Source organism: Aegilops tauschii, chromosome 1 (genome assembly GCF_002575655.3).
Source record: "Aegilops tauschii subsp. strangulata cultivar AL8/78 chromosome 1, Aet v6.0, whole genome shotgun sequence".
In the NCBI taxonomy this organism is placed as follows: Eukaryota; Viridiplantae; Streptophyta; class Magnoliopsida; order Poales; family Poaceae; genus Aegilops; species Aegilops tauschii.
This window is the reverse complement of record NC_053035.3, coordinates 248,606,373-248,621,272: the sequence shown is the minus strand read 5'-3', so window position 1 is coordinate 248,621,272 and position 14,900 is coordinate 248,606,373. Positions and strand designations below refer to the sequence as shown.

Genomic DNA, 14,900 nt, shown 5'->3' with positions numbered 1-14,900 from the left:
CATCATCGGAAGGGCAGCAAGGTTGATGTACAAGCCCTCCGTGATCGAATCCCCTCCGGCGAAGTACCAGAAATGGCCCCGAGATGGGATCTCACGAGAACAGAAGCTTGCGGCGGCGGAAAGGTATGTTTGGTGTGCCCTCTGGTCTCCGGGAATATTTGGGTATTTATAGAAGATAAATTAGGGTCGGAAGTGCCACGAGGGGCCCACAAGCTTGGGGAGCTCACCCCCATGGGGCACGCCCTCTGAGCTTGTGGCCATCTTGTGGCCCTTCTGGCCTCCTCCCGAAGCTTACTGGGTGTCTTATTGTCCAAGAAAAATCATCAAAAAGTTGCGTTCCATTTGGACTCCGTTTGGTATTGATTTTTTGTAAAGGCAAAAACAAGGAAAAAACAGCAACTGGCACTGGGCACTAGGTTAACAGGTTAGTCCCAAAAAATGATATAAAATAGCATAATAATGCATATAAAACATCCAAGATTGATAATATAATAGCATGGAACAATCAAAAAAAATATGGATACGTTGGAGACGTATCACTTATCTTCTTTATGACCAATCTTTGGATAACACCTTGAAAAGCACCTTGGTCAACACATGATCTTCTAATAACCTTGAAACCAACAAATCATCTTCAAGCAAAGCCTATCGACAAACCCTTCAAATATAACTGAAGGTAACCATTAGTCCATAGGGATTGTCACCAATTGTCAAAACCACACATGGGGGCACCATGCTCTTTCAGCAGCGCATCTGGATCTCGTCCGAGCGACTCGCCCCCTGTGTCGTCGGCCATGACTTTCCCTCTTGGCGGCGCGACCCATGGTGGGTGTGGGGCGGTGCGGACTACCTCCGTCGAGTTCCTGGTGGTGAGGCCCTATCGCAGTGGTGCGTTGGGCCGGCGGTCGCGGAGGGTGTTCCAGATCGCCGTTGGACTCTGGCTTCAGCTGGATCCACTTGCCCAAACTCGACGGTTCAAGTAGGCAAGACCTGCCTTCACGGATTTCCCTTGTGGCCGATCCATCTGGGCGCCCCAACAATTAGATCCATGGCGTGTGTTGTCTCTGAGCGGGCGCGAGTTGCAAGGCTGGGGTTTTAATGGGAGTTGGAGTTGCGTTAGTGCGGCAGCGGGGCGGTCGGTTGCGTGCTTGCGGCTCATCACCATGTACGGTGGGTGAGGTTGGATCTCTACAGCAACTGGAGCGGTGGCTTCAGATGGTGGGCAAGGCGGTGCCTTTGTGGCGGGTGCCGGTGTGTTACCATGGTCGTGTGGGCGGTGAGGTGGCTCACACGGGAGGCATCCGACGTGCGGTGGTGGTCGTCATGTCCACCTCCGTCCGGTCCTTGGTGGTGTATGATTCTCTCCCCATCATGCTGTGGCTGATGGACTTGGGTGCTAGGGTTCGTGTCCTGAGTGAAAACTCTGCCTGATTGTATCGGTGCAGATGACGGCGATACTCTTGAGCACCGCTCCCCTTCCTGGAGGCGTCATCGTAGGTATCATCCTCCATCCTAAGCTCTGGGCGAAAACCCTTGGTCTGGCGTTTGCCAGACCGGGCGGTGGGGGCCTTGCGGCGTCGTTCCCTCCTTAGAGGCTCTGACTCGAGAGCCAAGGTCTCATTTGCCCGGTCATCGGGGTTGGGTTTCTTGGACGACAACTTCATCTTCGTGATGATGGTTCCTTGCTTTGACGGTGGTGATCTTAAGAGGAGCAAGGTCGACAAGGTGGTTGTGCTCGGAGACCTCCCTTTGGGTTCTTGGCGTCAGTTCCAATCTAGGATCTAGGGTGTTGAGCATTTCCATCGTCCGACGGTGCGGCGCCCTTCGAGCCGGGGCGAGGTAGCAGGGTGCTCCTTTCGGCGATGGAACTGGATGGTGTTGTTGTGCGAGTTGCCCAGACAATGGTGATGGCACGGCCTCCGTTGACGGATGATATCCTTCTCGAGTTAGCCTCCTTCTTCGCTCCGGTCCTCTGATCATGGTTGAGGGCTCCAATGCCTCATTGCTTCTGTGTCTGGGCTTTGTTGTTGCTCTTGAGCACCCTTGTATCTTGGTTGTGTTTTTCTCTCTTTTTCTCTTTATTGTGCGGTGTTGTGTTGTGTTGTATCACTGGTTGTAAGGGCTTCGTTAGTTTAAAGCCGGGCGCTAGCCTTCTTTCTAAAAAAAAGAGCAGGAATGAACGAGCGAGGACGAAATAGATCAAGCTTGTTGGGTTGGGTCTAGCAAGGTTGATAGAAGATCAGAAAGAAATTGCAAAAATGCCACGGTGGTATCCATCTCATATTTTTTGAAAGGAAATATCCATGTCATTTCTTGGTTTATGGAGAAAACAAAGTAATGTGGGGCAAAGAATGAAGTGCCCAACTAATAAATAATCTAGGCAAATGACCAAACACCCCCGGTATCATGTGAAGCAATTTGTGAGGCATCCTCTGAAGATTTACTGCACATGGATCATTGTTATCCGCAGAGAAATCAATCAATATTCTTTGTCAAATGCTCGTCGTCCAACGATGATCACCCGGCCGGTGCATCCCCCTAGCCGGTGCCGGTGACTTGCACCTGCACGCGTGACGCAGTTTACCATCCCAACCAAACCAAGCATCCACACAAGAAACACAGTGCCGTCCCTTTCCCCGTGTCACTGTCACCCTCACTCGAGCCACGGAAACTGCAGCAGCAAACGGCCGCCAGCCACACACACAACCGGTATCAATCAGGGGCTCAGTCAGTCGATGGGGCCCCTCATGGATCTCCACGGTGAAGCGACGATGACATCACCGTCGCCCCCCGCCCGGCCTCTAAACCAGCGCCCTCTGTACACCGGATAAGGCCCGAGAGAGATCCCCTGCACCCGCAGCATCCCGAGCATCACTTCATTACTCTCCATCATTCATCGCCAGCTTCCTTCCTCCTCGCTTCCTTCCTCACATAGAAAACCCAAGCTGCTTTGCTCCGCTGGTCCCCTCCCTTGCCCAGCTCTTCTTCAGCCGCTTGATCAAACGACTGGTCAGTGCCTGGCTTCTCGCACGGCCGCTCCTACATCCATCCATGGAGGCCGAGGACGGCAAGCCCGCCGCGGGGTACCGGCACGGGCCGCCATGGGTGTTCAAGGGCAGGCAAGTGCCTCCTCTTCTTTCCTCTCCCGTTCACCATGGATGGCCAGGGCGGCGGCGTGCAGCGGGGCGCGGGCGACTGACTCTCATGGTGTGCGTGTCGTTGCAGCGCATTGTACCAGCTGCATTTGGTGAAGGCGGCGACGGCGCGGGCGTTCGTGCCCAAGGAGCTGCGCCTGGTGGAGGCCTTCGGCTACACGCTCGGCGGCATGTTTCTGGCGCGCTACCACGACAGCCCCGCCGGACAGTTCGACGAGGTCATTGTCGTCATCTTCATCCCCTGCCTGCTGCCCCGTTTTCCCGTACGTTTTCCTGACGAGCTTTGCTTCGCAGCTGGTGGTGATCGCCGGCATTGTGTGGAACCCGCCGACTTCTTGCGCGTGAGTTGCTCTTCCTCTTTTGTCCTAGTTTAATCGCTTCTAATTCCACTAGTGAGTGATTGCCTGCTTGGGGAATGCGAATGGAATCGATCAACTGGCACAACTTGCATTACAAAACAAGCAGATATCAATCTGGAGCCTTTCACTTCATTGTAAACAACGCCCACTTGATCAGTTCACTGTACTTGAGCTCCACTTGTGTTAAACCAGCAACCTTTAATTATCTCATCCGCTCGCTGTGCTTGCTCCCTCTGGCATGGACAGCCGTGCTGCCTACCTGTAATCCATTTGGATTAACCCTCTGACTTACCCGACGATGCCTAAGATAACTTGCTTAATCAGTGATGCCATCTATACTCTTCAGTTTTTCTTTTCATTAAAAGAGAAAGCGGTCGTAGTTGTGCACTCTGCTGATTTGCTGTCCGAACCTGTGTAACAGTTGGGCTGCCCGGGTGCTAGTAAACAGCGCTGAAGCCTGCCGGCATGGACGCAAGGTGCCAAACTGCCAACAGTGTCCATCTATGATTCCTTCCCGGTTCAGGCCAATTCTTCTCTGCTAGTACTGCTATTTTCCTAATTACTGTTACTGTCATTAATGCAGGAAGTAGGGCTTCCAAGCCACGTCGCGGCATTCTCAGAGGTACTCAGAGCACACCTGTGATTAGCTTTGACAAATGTTTAAGAGATTTGTAACATGAAGTTTGCTCACATGAAGGATAGACCGAAGCTTGTGCGCTCAGAAATAAACCAAACAACTTCCTGAACATTCTCGGAATGAGTTCAGGCTTCTCCAAGCAAGAGAATTACCGCGGCATCGAGATCTCGGAGACCTCGGGCTCCTCATCAAGGCATTTGTGCAACATCAGCCTGCCGCTCAACGGTAAGTTATATAACTTGTTCAATGTTAAATAGATAGATTTTTATGATCTATTTTACTGTAATAGTTTTGAAGTCTGAATGACTACTTTACTGGAATGCATCTTACATTGTCTAGTTACAAGCCTTATCTTACTTACAACATGTCTTAAGAAATTCTTTTTTTGCGGTGGATGTCTTAACAATTTCAACTCTAAAAAAATGGAACTTATAGAACTTCACCTTTTAAATTCAGTGTCATGTTTCACTTACTAATTATGCAGAAGCGTCAAGAGGATCATATAAACGCAACAAGTGGATGGGTCCGGCAATCAAAATGTCACTCCCAAGCTTCAGGTTGGTTTTTAAAATCCACAGTGGTTCCTTCCATGTCTCAGAACAAAACCTGAACTGAACTTGTGCTGTGGATTTCAGCGGCCAGACAGAGGACCATCCTGAGCTTCTCAAGTACTCCTGCAAAGTAGAGTGCAGGTGGCTGCACTCCTAAATTCTCAGCATATGCCCTCTGATGCACATTGCTCTTTTATGTGCCTCTCTAATCATGTGCGTATGTTCTCTTGCATAGGGTACGGCCGGTGAGTCCAGCTAAGATCTGGAGCCCTAAAACCGCTGAACCAGAGGAGTGTTCTGACGGCAGGAACAACAGCACCGGATCCGATTCAGACGCGCAAAGGCAAAGCCTCCTGGTCTTGCTATCCAGGCCCATCTTGGCTCTGGAGTTCAGCTCCCTGCGGATGCACGTCGATGCGCCGAAAATTGTTGCTCCGCACCCCAAGAAGAAGGAAGTCAGATACTCCAGCAGCACCTGAATCTCGTATGTCAGACCATGGTTCAGAAGACACGAGTTCTGATCTGACCAGTAGACTTGGGCACCATTCATCGATCTGTTGTTCTTTCATTTGTTCATAGGTTGCAAGTAAGACTATCCAGCTGGATACTATGAAGCCTGCTTGCTGAATTCGTTCATAGTCTGGCATAGGTTGGTTTATATGAGAAACAGCAACAGGGGATACTTTTATCAGAACATTTGCAGTTACTAGTAGTACAAAATATGCGCGAATTAGTAGATATACACGAAAAGCAACTGTTCCAGAATTAGATTAGCATATGGTCTTCAAATTTTAGAATAATAGAGTCACTCGTGTACCCAACGCCCAATCCTAACAACTACAGTAAGTGTTAAACTCTGACCTAAAACACAGCCACTCCTGAATCAGCTTAACCATCACGTTGTTGCTACGCTAAGATCAGGGGACCCTAAGATCAGTGGTCAAAGTAGGAGAGGAGGCTGTCGATGTCGTCGAAACCGGCAATGTTAGGCAGATCCATGGCAATGCAAGGAAGTTCCGGCTCCATGAGCCCCAGGGGGAGCGGAGACATGGGGCAGCAGTTGATGTCCATCTCCTCGCTGGTTTCATCAGCTGGCGGTGGCGGCGTCCGCGGTTCCATCTTCACAGGCCCGCTGACCGGGACCGCCGCGATCGGCTCCTCGTTCGCGGCGGCTGTGGGCAGCAGTGGCGGTTGGGCACGCGCTTGCACTGGCGGTCCGGCCGAGACGGCGCCGGCGTGGCTCGACGAGGACCCTGCCGTGGCGCTCGCCTCGTTGACGTTGTACACGACCAGCGGGAGGTCCCGCGCCGTGGTGGCGCTGTCCTCCTCGTTGCATACGACCAGCGGGAGGTCCCGCGCTGTGCCGCTGGTGCTCTCCTCGTCGTAGACCACCAGCGCGAGGTCCAGGCTCGTGGCGTCGGACGACGTGCTCGTGCCGCCGGTGCGGCGGCGGCGGCAGCTCCTCGCCGCGCGGGGGCGGGGGAACCGCTTCTTGAGCGTGCTGTTCCAGTAGTTCTTGATGGCGAGGTCCGTCCTCCCGGGGAGCTTGGCGGCGATGACGGACCAGCTGTTCGATCAAATGCCAACAGGAGCAGGTCAGTGAACCAGCGACGGAATGCAACAACACTCAGCACTTGCAGGAGATGGGGTTTGAAAAAATTGATCCGAGCAATAAAACAGTGCACATTTCATCTGATTATCAAGCGATCGAGACTGGAAAGCAGAGCAGTAGAGATGGGTTGGGTGCGAGGCTCACTCACCAGCTTCCTTTCTTTCTGTACATCTCGCAGATGATCCTGTCCTCCGCCGGCGTGAAGTTGCCGTGCTTCAGCCCCGGACGGAGGTAGTTCAGCCACCTTGAACGGCAGCTCCGGCCGCAGCGCCGAAGCCCTGACATCCACCAACAAACTTCTCTCAGGAATGATGATTCAGACACTACCCGAGTGATAAATGATTTGCTTATGCGACGCTTTGCCATGATCATGTCAAGAAAAATGAGAGAGCAAATTAATTGTCTTTGTGCACTACGCTATTGATTCTTCTGAAGGAATCGGGTGCAGACCAACTCCTGACTGAAATATTGCTAGTATGAAAATTTGTAAGAAACTTTCCAAGCAACTGTCTGGAGCATGATCAAATTAATACTGAGAGTAGTAATTGATGTATTGCAGATCTATGCAGAAATCATAAAAGTTAGGCAAATCTCTGCAGTCTTAGCTGCACATGCATAAGGAATTGCAGTAAAAAAAACATTGTTGCGTGCTTATATACTTCGATTACGCTAACAACGCCGTAAGAAACAACATAAATCATTTGCAAACAACAAACTATGATGTTACATTTTAGTGACGCTTTCTGCTTATTTATTATCGGCATCATCAAGAACTGAAACAGATATGGATGCACGCAAGGGCAGGTGTGGAGAAGAAATCAAACCTAAGATATTGGATAATCCCTGCCAGCTACAGCCAATGCCATACTTCTCAATGTGGTTTTTGATCAGATTGTCTTCTTCCTTGGACCACTTGCCCTTCTTCATCATGCTCCCTTTCATTGGACAGGGGTTTTTCTTGTCGCCAGGAGGGGCTCAGGATTTCAAATGAAAGGCACAGGGACTTAACTTGTATAAATACCAGTACTCTTGTACTGAGAAATACCAAATGTGTGATGGATGAGTATTTGTTTATATTTACCACGTGGTAATATCTGTACCCATTCTTGTTTTATTGGTTTGTCTTGTGTTAAAACCAACTATTCCCCGTTCTCCCGAGAGAGAGAAGAAAAGGGGTGAACTAAAGGTGAAAGGTAAAAGTGGAAGAAAAAAACTCCATATGATTCCGCCGCGTGATGAGATTGTAGTGGTAAAAAGGTTTAAAAGATAAATAAGTATGGCATCAGGTGTTAAGTGTGGTGTTAAGTGAGTACCGATGGTTTGAAGCTGGTTAAATGCCTGCAGTGCTTTAGCTAAGCTAAGCTGCCATCACCACGGTAGTTTGAACTGTCAAATATAAAACTCTCTGTTGGTCTTGTCTCCTACGTTGAACTTAATTACGCTCTCCGTTGCACTTGAGAAGAGTCCAGGAATACGGGATGTCCTGTGACATGGACTAGAGAAAGTGTAGAGATGCTCAATTTGAAGTGAAGCGATGCCTTTCAGCTCTACATTCAATCATTCTTTTTTTTCCTGTTTGGTAAGATTTCAGAATATTTAGCTGCATCGTAGACTGGCAAAAGTTTAGAGATGCCCAGAATGAAGTTATGCATAAAGTCTCATCTTTTTTTTTTTTTTGCGGATAGACATAAAGTCTCATCTTGTTAAAGAAGATGAAAAATTGGCAAGGTAATCCACCATCCCCCACAAGATAATCCGCGGTGCAATAGTTTTTTTTTTTGAAAGGGCAGTGCTATAGTTTTATGTATTAAAAAGCAGAAAGTGACCGGGCATCCCCATTTCTCCCGGTTTGTAAGCGTGGTCCTTAAATGTCCACCCTAAATTCATACAAAACCTTGCAACGTGATGAAACTACCTAGATCAACATGCAACATATAAAACATAGCATAACCGACATGGGTAGGGGATTAAGTATTGCACTATCTGATCCAAAAGAGTTGTTGGAGTTCATCACTTAACTAAAATAAAAGCTAAATTAAAATTAAGTAAACGGAAAGGGCCGGTTCACCACTACCTCGCCGGCCGCTTCCCCTTGGGGTCTCGGGACTGACGGTGGTCCTCGACGTAGGCGTCAGCGGCGTGCGGGGCGTCGTCATCGTTGGTGGTGCCGCTGTCCTAGGAGGGCGACGACAAGATGATCCTGGCCATGGACGCGCGACCCGGTCTGCTCCCTCGCGAGACAGGCGACTTTCTCCAGTCACCGCCTTCTGCCTCGCCACCTGCTCCGACTCCTCGAACCCGATGCTGAGCGCCACCGCAATTTTGCGGCGCAGGCAACGGGCATCCGTCTTTGCCGAGGTGGAAGAGCAGTGAATGGCATCGATGATCCCGGAGATCCTCGCCGAAGCGGCTGGAGGCGGCCTACGCTGCGCACCTAAGACTCTAGCAAGCCCGGTCGCGGGCTTGGCGGTGCAGGCACGAGCACCTAGTACCGACCGGGAGGAGCAAGGGCTGGCGGTCGCCCTGCCACTTGTCCAGGGACGAAGTGGACCGCGTCAAGCTGCCGCGGGCCGGCACGGAGCTGCAGCTACCCCTCCAGGCCGCCGGGATGCCGTTGAGCAGGAGCTCCCCCTCCTATCCATCCATTAGTTGTGGATGGCAATGCGGAGCGCGAGCTCCTCGTCTTCCAGCGCGGACGAGCTAGAGTTATCCCTGTCGATCATCGCTCGGTTGATCTCGTCAGACTCACCATCGGATCTGTTGCCAGCCATGGTGGAGGGGAGGGGAGAGGAAAGGGAGGAGATGGACAGTGGAGCTAAGAGGTCGAGGGAGTGAGGATTTGACTAGGGTTTGCTGTCCGGGTGAGATATTTGTAGGGACAAAGGTGGGGCGACGTAGGCCGGACTGACGTGGCGGCAGTGGCCGGACCTGTCCGATCCGCCGCATATCCACCACGGACATGGGCCGAGTATGGGAGATGCCGGTCAATACGGACGTTTGAGCTGGCTATGCGCTGTTTGATTAGATGATGATTTTATGTCTGAGTAGTGACTGGGCAACCCGCCCGGACATTGAGGACGGATATAGGGCCTCCGGTTGGAGATGCACTTATTTGGGCAGGCATTTGCATCACTTGGGTGTCTGTGAACCCTATATGAATAGTATAAGATCAAAAAGTACAAGGGAATATTTTTTTTGGAATTTTGTGATATCAAACCTAGTCGATAATTGTACTTTCCTGTGAAGTCTCGTGAAGAAATGACATCCATGATACTCTCATGAAAAAAAGTTAAAGAAAAATTCCGTTGTATAAAAGTTGTTTGATTGGATCGTAAGTCGGGTGGATATAAACTATGTGATTTCTTTACGGAACTTTGCACGTGAGTAGAATGATTAACCAGATTATTATTTTTCTAATTTTCTACGTGAGATGATCAACCAGATATGATACCTAACATTCCCGTTTTTTATACTTTTCTGGGTTTTTTTATTTTAATAACATCCATATAGGGTTCACGGGCCCTGAAGAGCTCCGATGTACCTAACCCTCATTGCCTTTGTGAGCCAGTACATAGGGCAGCTGCCTCCATCAGTCATCAGAGTTCTATCCTGTAGAGAGATAAATTGCAATACAATGATGATGTATTGATGGGTGTTGGTGCACGTATATATATTACAAGGAAAGGCCTCTACCTCAACTAAACAAGACTAGGAGGTGGGCCACAACTTCAATACACGTGCAATACAAAATATATACTCAACACCCCCCCCCCCCCCCCCCCCCCCGCAGTCGAAGCGTCGCTGGAGACACAGAGACTGGACCGAAACTCCTCGAAGACGGGAGTAGGCAATCCCTTAGTCATCACATCAGCAAACTGTTGCGTCGTCGGCACGTGGAGAACCCGAACACGGCCAAGGGCAACCTGCTTGCGCACGAAGTGAATATCGAGCTCAATATGCTTCGTTCGCCGATGGTGCACCGGGTTGGCGGAGAGGTATACCACGCTGACGTTATCGCAGTGGACAAGAGTGGCTTTGTGAACATCACAAAGCAACTCCTGGAGCAGCTGACGTATACAAGAGCACTCGGCCATAGCATTAGCCACGGCGCGATACTCTGCCTCGGCGCTGGAGCGGGAGACCGTGGGCTACCGCTTTGATGACCAAGAGATCAACGAGGGCCCAAGGTAGACGCAGTAGCCTGACGTAGAGCGTCGCGTGTCGGGGCAGCCAGCCCAGTCAGCATCCGAGTAGGCCACGAGGTCGGTGGAGGCGGAGGCCGTCAGGGTGAGTCCCAAGGACATGGTGCCGCGTATGTAACGGAGAATACGCTTCACCAGTCTAGTGAGAGTCACGCGGGGCGTGCATATGGAGGCACACCTGCTGAACAGCGTACTGCAGGTCGGCGCGAGTCAGCGTCAAGTACTGTAAAGCACCGACGATAGAGCGATAAAACGCTCCATCGGACGCGAGAGACCCCTCCAAGGCAGAGACCTTCGCCTTCGTGTCGACGGGGGTGGGTGCCAGCTTGCAATTAAGCATACCGGCACGCTCAAGGAGCTCGTGGGCGTACTTCTGCTGATGCAGAAAGAAACCGTCAGCCCGGCGGATCACCTCGATGCCGAGAAAGTAGTGCAGGGGCCCCAAGTCCTTGAGGGCGAACTCATCACGAAGACGAACAGTCAGCCACTGAAGGAGATCGGGGGCGGATGCCGTGAGGATGATGTCGTTGACGTAGAGCAGCAGATATGCAGTGTCAGCTCCCTGATGATACACAAAGAGTGAGGCATCGGAGCGAGTGGACCGAAAGCCCAGAGACTGCAGGAAGGCTGCGATGCGCTGGTACCAAGTCCGAGGCGCCTGCTTCAACCCGTAAAGAGAGCGGAAGAGCAAGCACACGAAGTCGGGGTGCTCGGCGTCGACGAAACCAGTAGGCTGCTCACAGAACACCTGCTCGGCGAGATGACCGTGCAAGAAGGCGTTGGAAACGTCCAACTGGTGCACAGGCCAGGCGCGCGAGATGGCCAGCTGAAGGACGGCGCGGATCGTGCCCGGTTTCACAACTGGGGCGAAGGTGTCGGTGAAGTCCACGCCTGCGCGCTATCAAAAACCACGAACCACCCATCGAGCCTTGTAGCGCTCGAGAGAACCGTCCGGGCGAGTCTTGTGGCGAAACACCCACTTGCCAGAGATGATGTTGGCACGGAGGGGTCGCGGAACAAGCTGCCACGTGCGGTTGCGCTGAAGGGCGTCGAACTCCTCCTGCATCGCAGCCAGCCAATGGGGATCCCGAAGGGCGGCATGAGCGGAGGTGGGAATGGGCGATGGCGTCGATGTCGAGGCAGCGCACGCATACTCGTCGGAGGAGTAGCGCGTGCTCAGCCGATGCACGCCTGCACGGGCATGGGTGACCGGGCCAGCGAGGGTGGTGGGTGCCGCGGCAGCGGGGGCCATAGCGGTGGCGGGGGCCGCGGCCATAATAGGGGCGCCCGCGGCGGCTGGGGCGGGCTCGCGGCGTCAGAGGCAGGGGCCGCGGCATCAGGGGCCGCGATGGCGCCAGCTGAGCCAGCCGCGGAGGAGGCGACGGGCGAGGTCGAGGTCGGGCCCGTCGCAGGAGTAGCGGCGCCGGCGGGGGTGGCGGGTGGGGTGTCCGCTGGCTCGACCTCGGGCGAGGGAGCCGGGGACCCGGGGGCCCGGTCGGACTCAACCTCAGGTGAGGGAGTCGAGAACCCAGGAGGGGGCGGCAGAAGGCGCCGGGCCGGGGGGTGCCGCCGCGCATCGCCCCAAGTAGGGGGCGCGGGGGGCGGAGCCGAAGGAGCCGCGGCCGGAGGAACCTGAAAAAAAAGGGAACACCGTCTCGACGAAGTACACGTGCCTCGAGGTGTAGACACGATGAGTGACAGGATCATAGCACCGGTAACCTTTAGTGTTTGGAGGGTAGCCAAGAAAGATGCATGGGACGGAGCGGGGTGCAAGCTTGTGTGGCGTGGTGGATGCGGTGCTAGGATAACAGAGACACCCAAATATGCGAAGACCATCGTAGGACGGTGGTGTACCAAAAAGAAGGTGGTGAGGGGCGTAGTTCCACCGGGTACGACATGGACGAATGTTGACTAAGAGAGAGGCGGTGGCGAGGGCATTGGGCCAGAACCGAGCGGGCGCGTTAGCGTGAAAGAGTAACGTGCGAACGCAGTCATTAAGAGTGTGGAGAATGCGCTCGGCGCGGCCGTTCTGCTGTGAAGTGTAGGGGCAAGTCAGACGGAAGGTGGTGCCGTGAGAGGCGAGAAGTGAGCGAAGAGCGATGTTATCAAACTCTTTTCCGTTATCAGTTTGGAGTGCAAGTATGGGGCGACCAAACGGAGTGGTGACGTAGGAATAAAAGGTGGTGAGTGTGGCTAAAGCATCGGATTTACGACGAAGAGGAAAAGTCCACACATAATGAGAATAATCATCTAAAATCACCAAATAGTATAGATAGCCCGTGTTACTTGCAACAGGAGACGTCCAAACATCACTATGAATCAACTGAAATGGAAAAGTGAAAACTGAAGTAGACGCACTAAAGGGAAGATGCACGTGCTTGCCCAAACGACAAGCCTCACAAGTATGCTCGTCGAGCTTATTACATGAGAAAGAAAAACTCCTAAGAATCTGACGCAAAACTGCGTGGTTGGGGTGGCCCAAGCGAGCATGCCAAAGGTCTACGCCGGCGGAGAGAGCGACAGGTGTGGAAGTGTAGGCATCGGCGTGCACGGGATAGAGCTCGTCAGGGCTATCACATCGGTGAAGCACCATCCGGGTACGGACGTCCTTCACAGAAAAACCAACACCGTCAAATTCAACAGTAAGAGGATTCTCACGAGTAAGACGACGAACATAGACTAAGCTAGTGACTAAGTCAGGTGAAACAGGAACGTTAGACATAGTGATAGGTGTGGAACTAGAAGGAAAACTAGTGCTACCGACATGGGTGATGGGTAAAGAGGAACCGTTACCAACGATGATGCGAGCGGGAGTGTGAACGGGAGTGGAGGAGGAAAGGTTACCGGGATGAGCTGTCATGTGCGCAGTAGCACCCGAATCCATGTACCAGTCGCCTCCACCGCCGTAGTTGCTCGGCGAGGGCGCCGAGTGTAGGGCGGCCAGGAGGGCTGGGTCCCATGGTGCAGGTGCCGGCGGTGGTAGCTGACCTCCATAGGACGGCGCCTGGGCGGGCGCGCCGTAGCCACCGAGGGGTGGTGGCGCGAGCGGGGCACCGTAGGGCTGGTAGGGCGCGCCGACGAACGCCTGGTGGCCCGCTGGACGAGGGCCAAGGAGACCCGGTGCAGGAGCCCGCGGGACGGGCATATGATAGGCGTGGACGACGCCCGTCCACGGGTTCTGCCCGGCGGCCCACGGCGGGGGCCGCTGCTGGAAGCGGGGTGCCCCCCCTGCACCTGGCGCCTGCTGCTGCTGCGGCTGCTGCTGACGGCGGCCTCCGCCACCCCGCCGGTTGCGCCGGGCCCCGCCGCGGGGGGCGCGGGCGGCGCGGGTAGTAGCCGGCGGGCGCGGGTGGCACGGGCGGACGGGGGGCGGCCGGAGGAGCGGGGCCGCCGCGGGTGGTACCGGCGGCGAGGGCGGTGTGCTGGACCTGCTGCTTCAGCTTCGTCATCCGGCGCTCCTCAAGTTTGAGGTACGCGACAACGCGCTGGAAAGTGGGTTGCGGCAGCAGGGTGAGGTTGGACGCCGCGTTGCCGAAGTCCTCATTGAGACCGGCGGTGAGGGTGCTCAGCATGAGGTCATCAGAGACCTTAGTGCCGATGTCGCGAAGCTCGTCGGCGAGTATCTTGAGCCTCATACAATACTCGTCGATGGTGGAGTTGTCCTGGTGACAGCCGAAGAACTCCTGCTGCAAGAAAACAAGGCGCTGAAGTTTGTTATCGGTGAAGAGCGCGTTGATCTTGCCCCACACGGTGCAGGCGTCGTCTTCCTCGGCGATGACCGTGTGGAAGATGTCCTTCGAGACCGTCTGGTAGAACCAACGGATGATCGTGGCCTTAATGGCGGACCACTCCGGGTCGCCGCGCATGTATGCGCTGTCCACGGAACCGTCGATGTGCTCAGTGAGATAGTACTCGCGGAAGACGAGGTTGATGTAGGTCTTCCACGCGTAGTACGACGTGCTGGAGCTGTCGAGACGGATAGGAACCCGGGCCTCAATATTAAGGTCACGGATGGCGGCGGCGGAGGGCTCGGGGCCAGCGAAGGGGTTGGACGAGTGGGTAGTGGAGGAGCCGGGAGAGGAGGGCCACGACATGACGGCGGGTGCGAAGGGGTGGCTAGGGTTGGGGTTTTGGGAGTAGAGAGGATGCGGCAGCAGCAGCAGGTGGTGCGGCTGCAGGACGGCGATGCAGCCTGCGAGCGGCTTGGCGAGGAAGCGAAGCGGCGGCTCGGCGGGCGTGGAGTGCAGCGAGGCGCGTGGCTGGGGCGATGGGAAGCGACGCGTGCGGCTGGGGCGATGGAAAGCGAGACGTGCGCCTGGAGCGATGAGTCAGCGAGGCGCTGCAAGTGGCGTGTGGGGCTGGGGTACAGAACGTACGGGGCGGA

General features: G+C 53.9%; 2 protein-coding genes across 2 annotated transcripts; one reads left to right on the top strand and one right to left on the bottom strand.

Annotated features, from left to right (window-relative positions):
• Window positions 1-2,757: 2,757 nt before the first annotated feature.
• Window positions 2,758-5,422, top strand: LOC109773681 (protein NEOXANTHIN-DEFICIENT 1). Its single transcript, XM_020332391.4, has 9 exons — window positions 2,758-3,119; window positions 3,226-3,373; window positions 3,450-3,496; window positions 3,936-3,990; window positions 4,098-4,136; window positions 4,217-4,376; window positions 4,636-4,708; window positions 4,787-4,843; window positions 4,938-5,422. Exons 1-9 carry the CDS (start codon window positions 3,052-3,054, stop codon window positions 5,179-5,181), a joined length of 891 nt encoding a protein of 296 aa, XP_020187980.1. The 5' UTR covers window positions 2,758-3,051; the 3' UTR covers window positions 5,182-5,422.
• Window positions 5,416-8,868, bottom strand: LOC109773682 (uncharacterized). Its single transcript, XM_040402803.2, has 3 exons — window positions 8,389-8,868; window positions 6,463-6,592; window positions 5,416-6,269 (listed from the first exon to the last, which is right to left on the bottom strand). Exons 1-3 carry the CDS (start codon window positions 8,468-8,470, stop codon window positions 5,636-5,638), a joined length of 846 nt encoding a protein of 281 aa, XP_040258737.1. The 5' UTR covers window positions 8,471-8,868; the 3' UTR covers window positions 5,416-5,635.
• Between the last annotated feature and the right edge of the window lie 6,032 nt (window positions 8,869-14,900).

Excerpts from the sequence above, each read along its gene's own strand:
- LOC109773682 (XM_040402803.2), bottom strand. The coding sequence starts at position 8,470 with ATGACGACGCCCCGCACGCCGCTGACGCCTACGTCGAGGACCACCGTC. Across the intron at positions 6,593-8,388 it reads AAGGGGAAGCGGCCGGCGAG|GGCTTCGGCGCTGCGGCCGG; the intron begins GTAGTGGTGAAC and ends GGTGGATGTCAG. Across the intron at positions 6,270-6,462 it reads TACAGAAAGAAAGGAAGCTG|CTGGTCCGTCATCGCCGCCA; the intron begins GTGAGTGAGCCT and ends TTGATCGAACAG.
- LOC109773681 (XM_020332391.4), top strand. The coding sequence starts at position 3,052 with ATGGAGGCCGAGGACGGCAAGCCCGCCGCGGGGTACCGGCACGGGCCG. Across the intron at positions 3,374-3,449 it reads CCGCCGGACAGTTCGACGAG|CTGGTGGTGATCGCCGGCAT; the intron begins GTCATTGTCGTC and ends TTTGCTTCGCAG. Across the intron at positions 3,991-4,097 it reads CCTGCCGGCATGGACGCAAG|GAAGTAGGGCTTCCAAGCCA; the intron begins GTGCCAAACTGC and ends TCATTAATGCAG.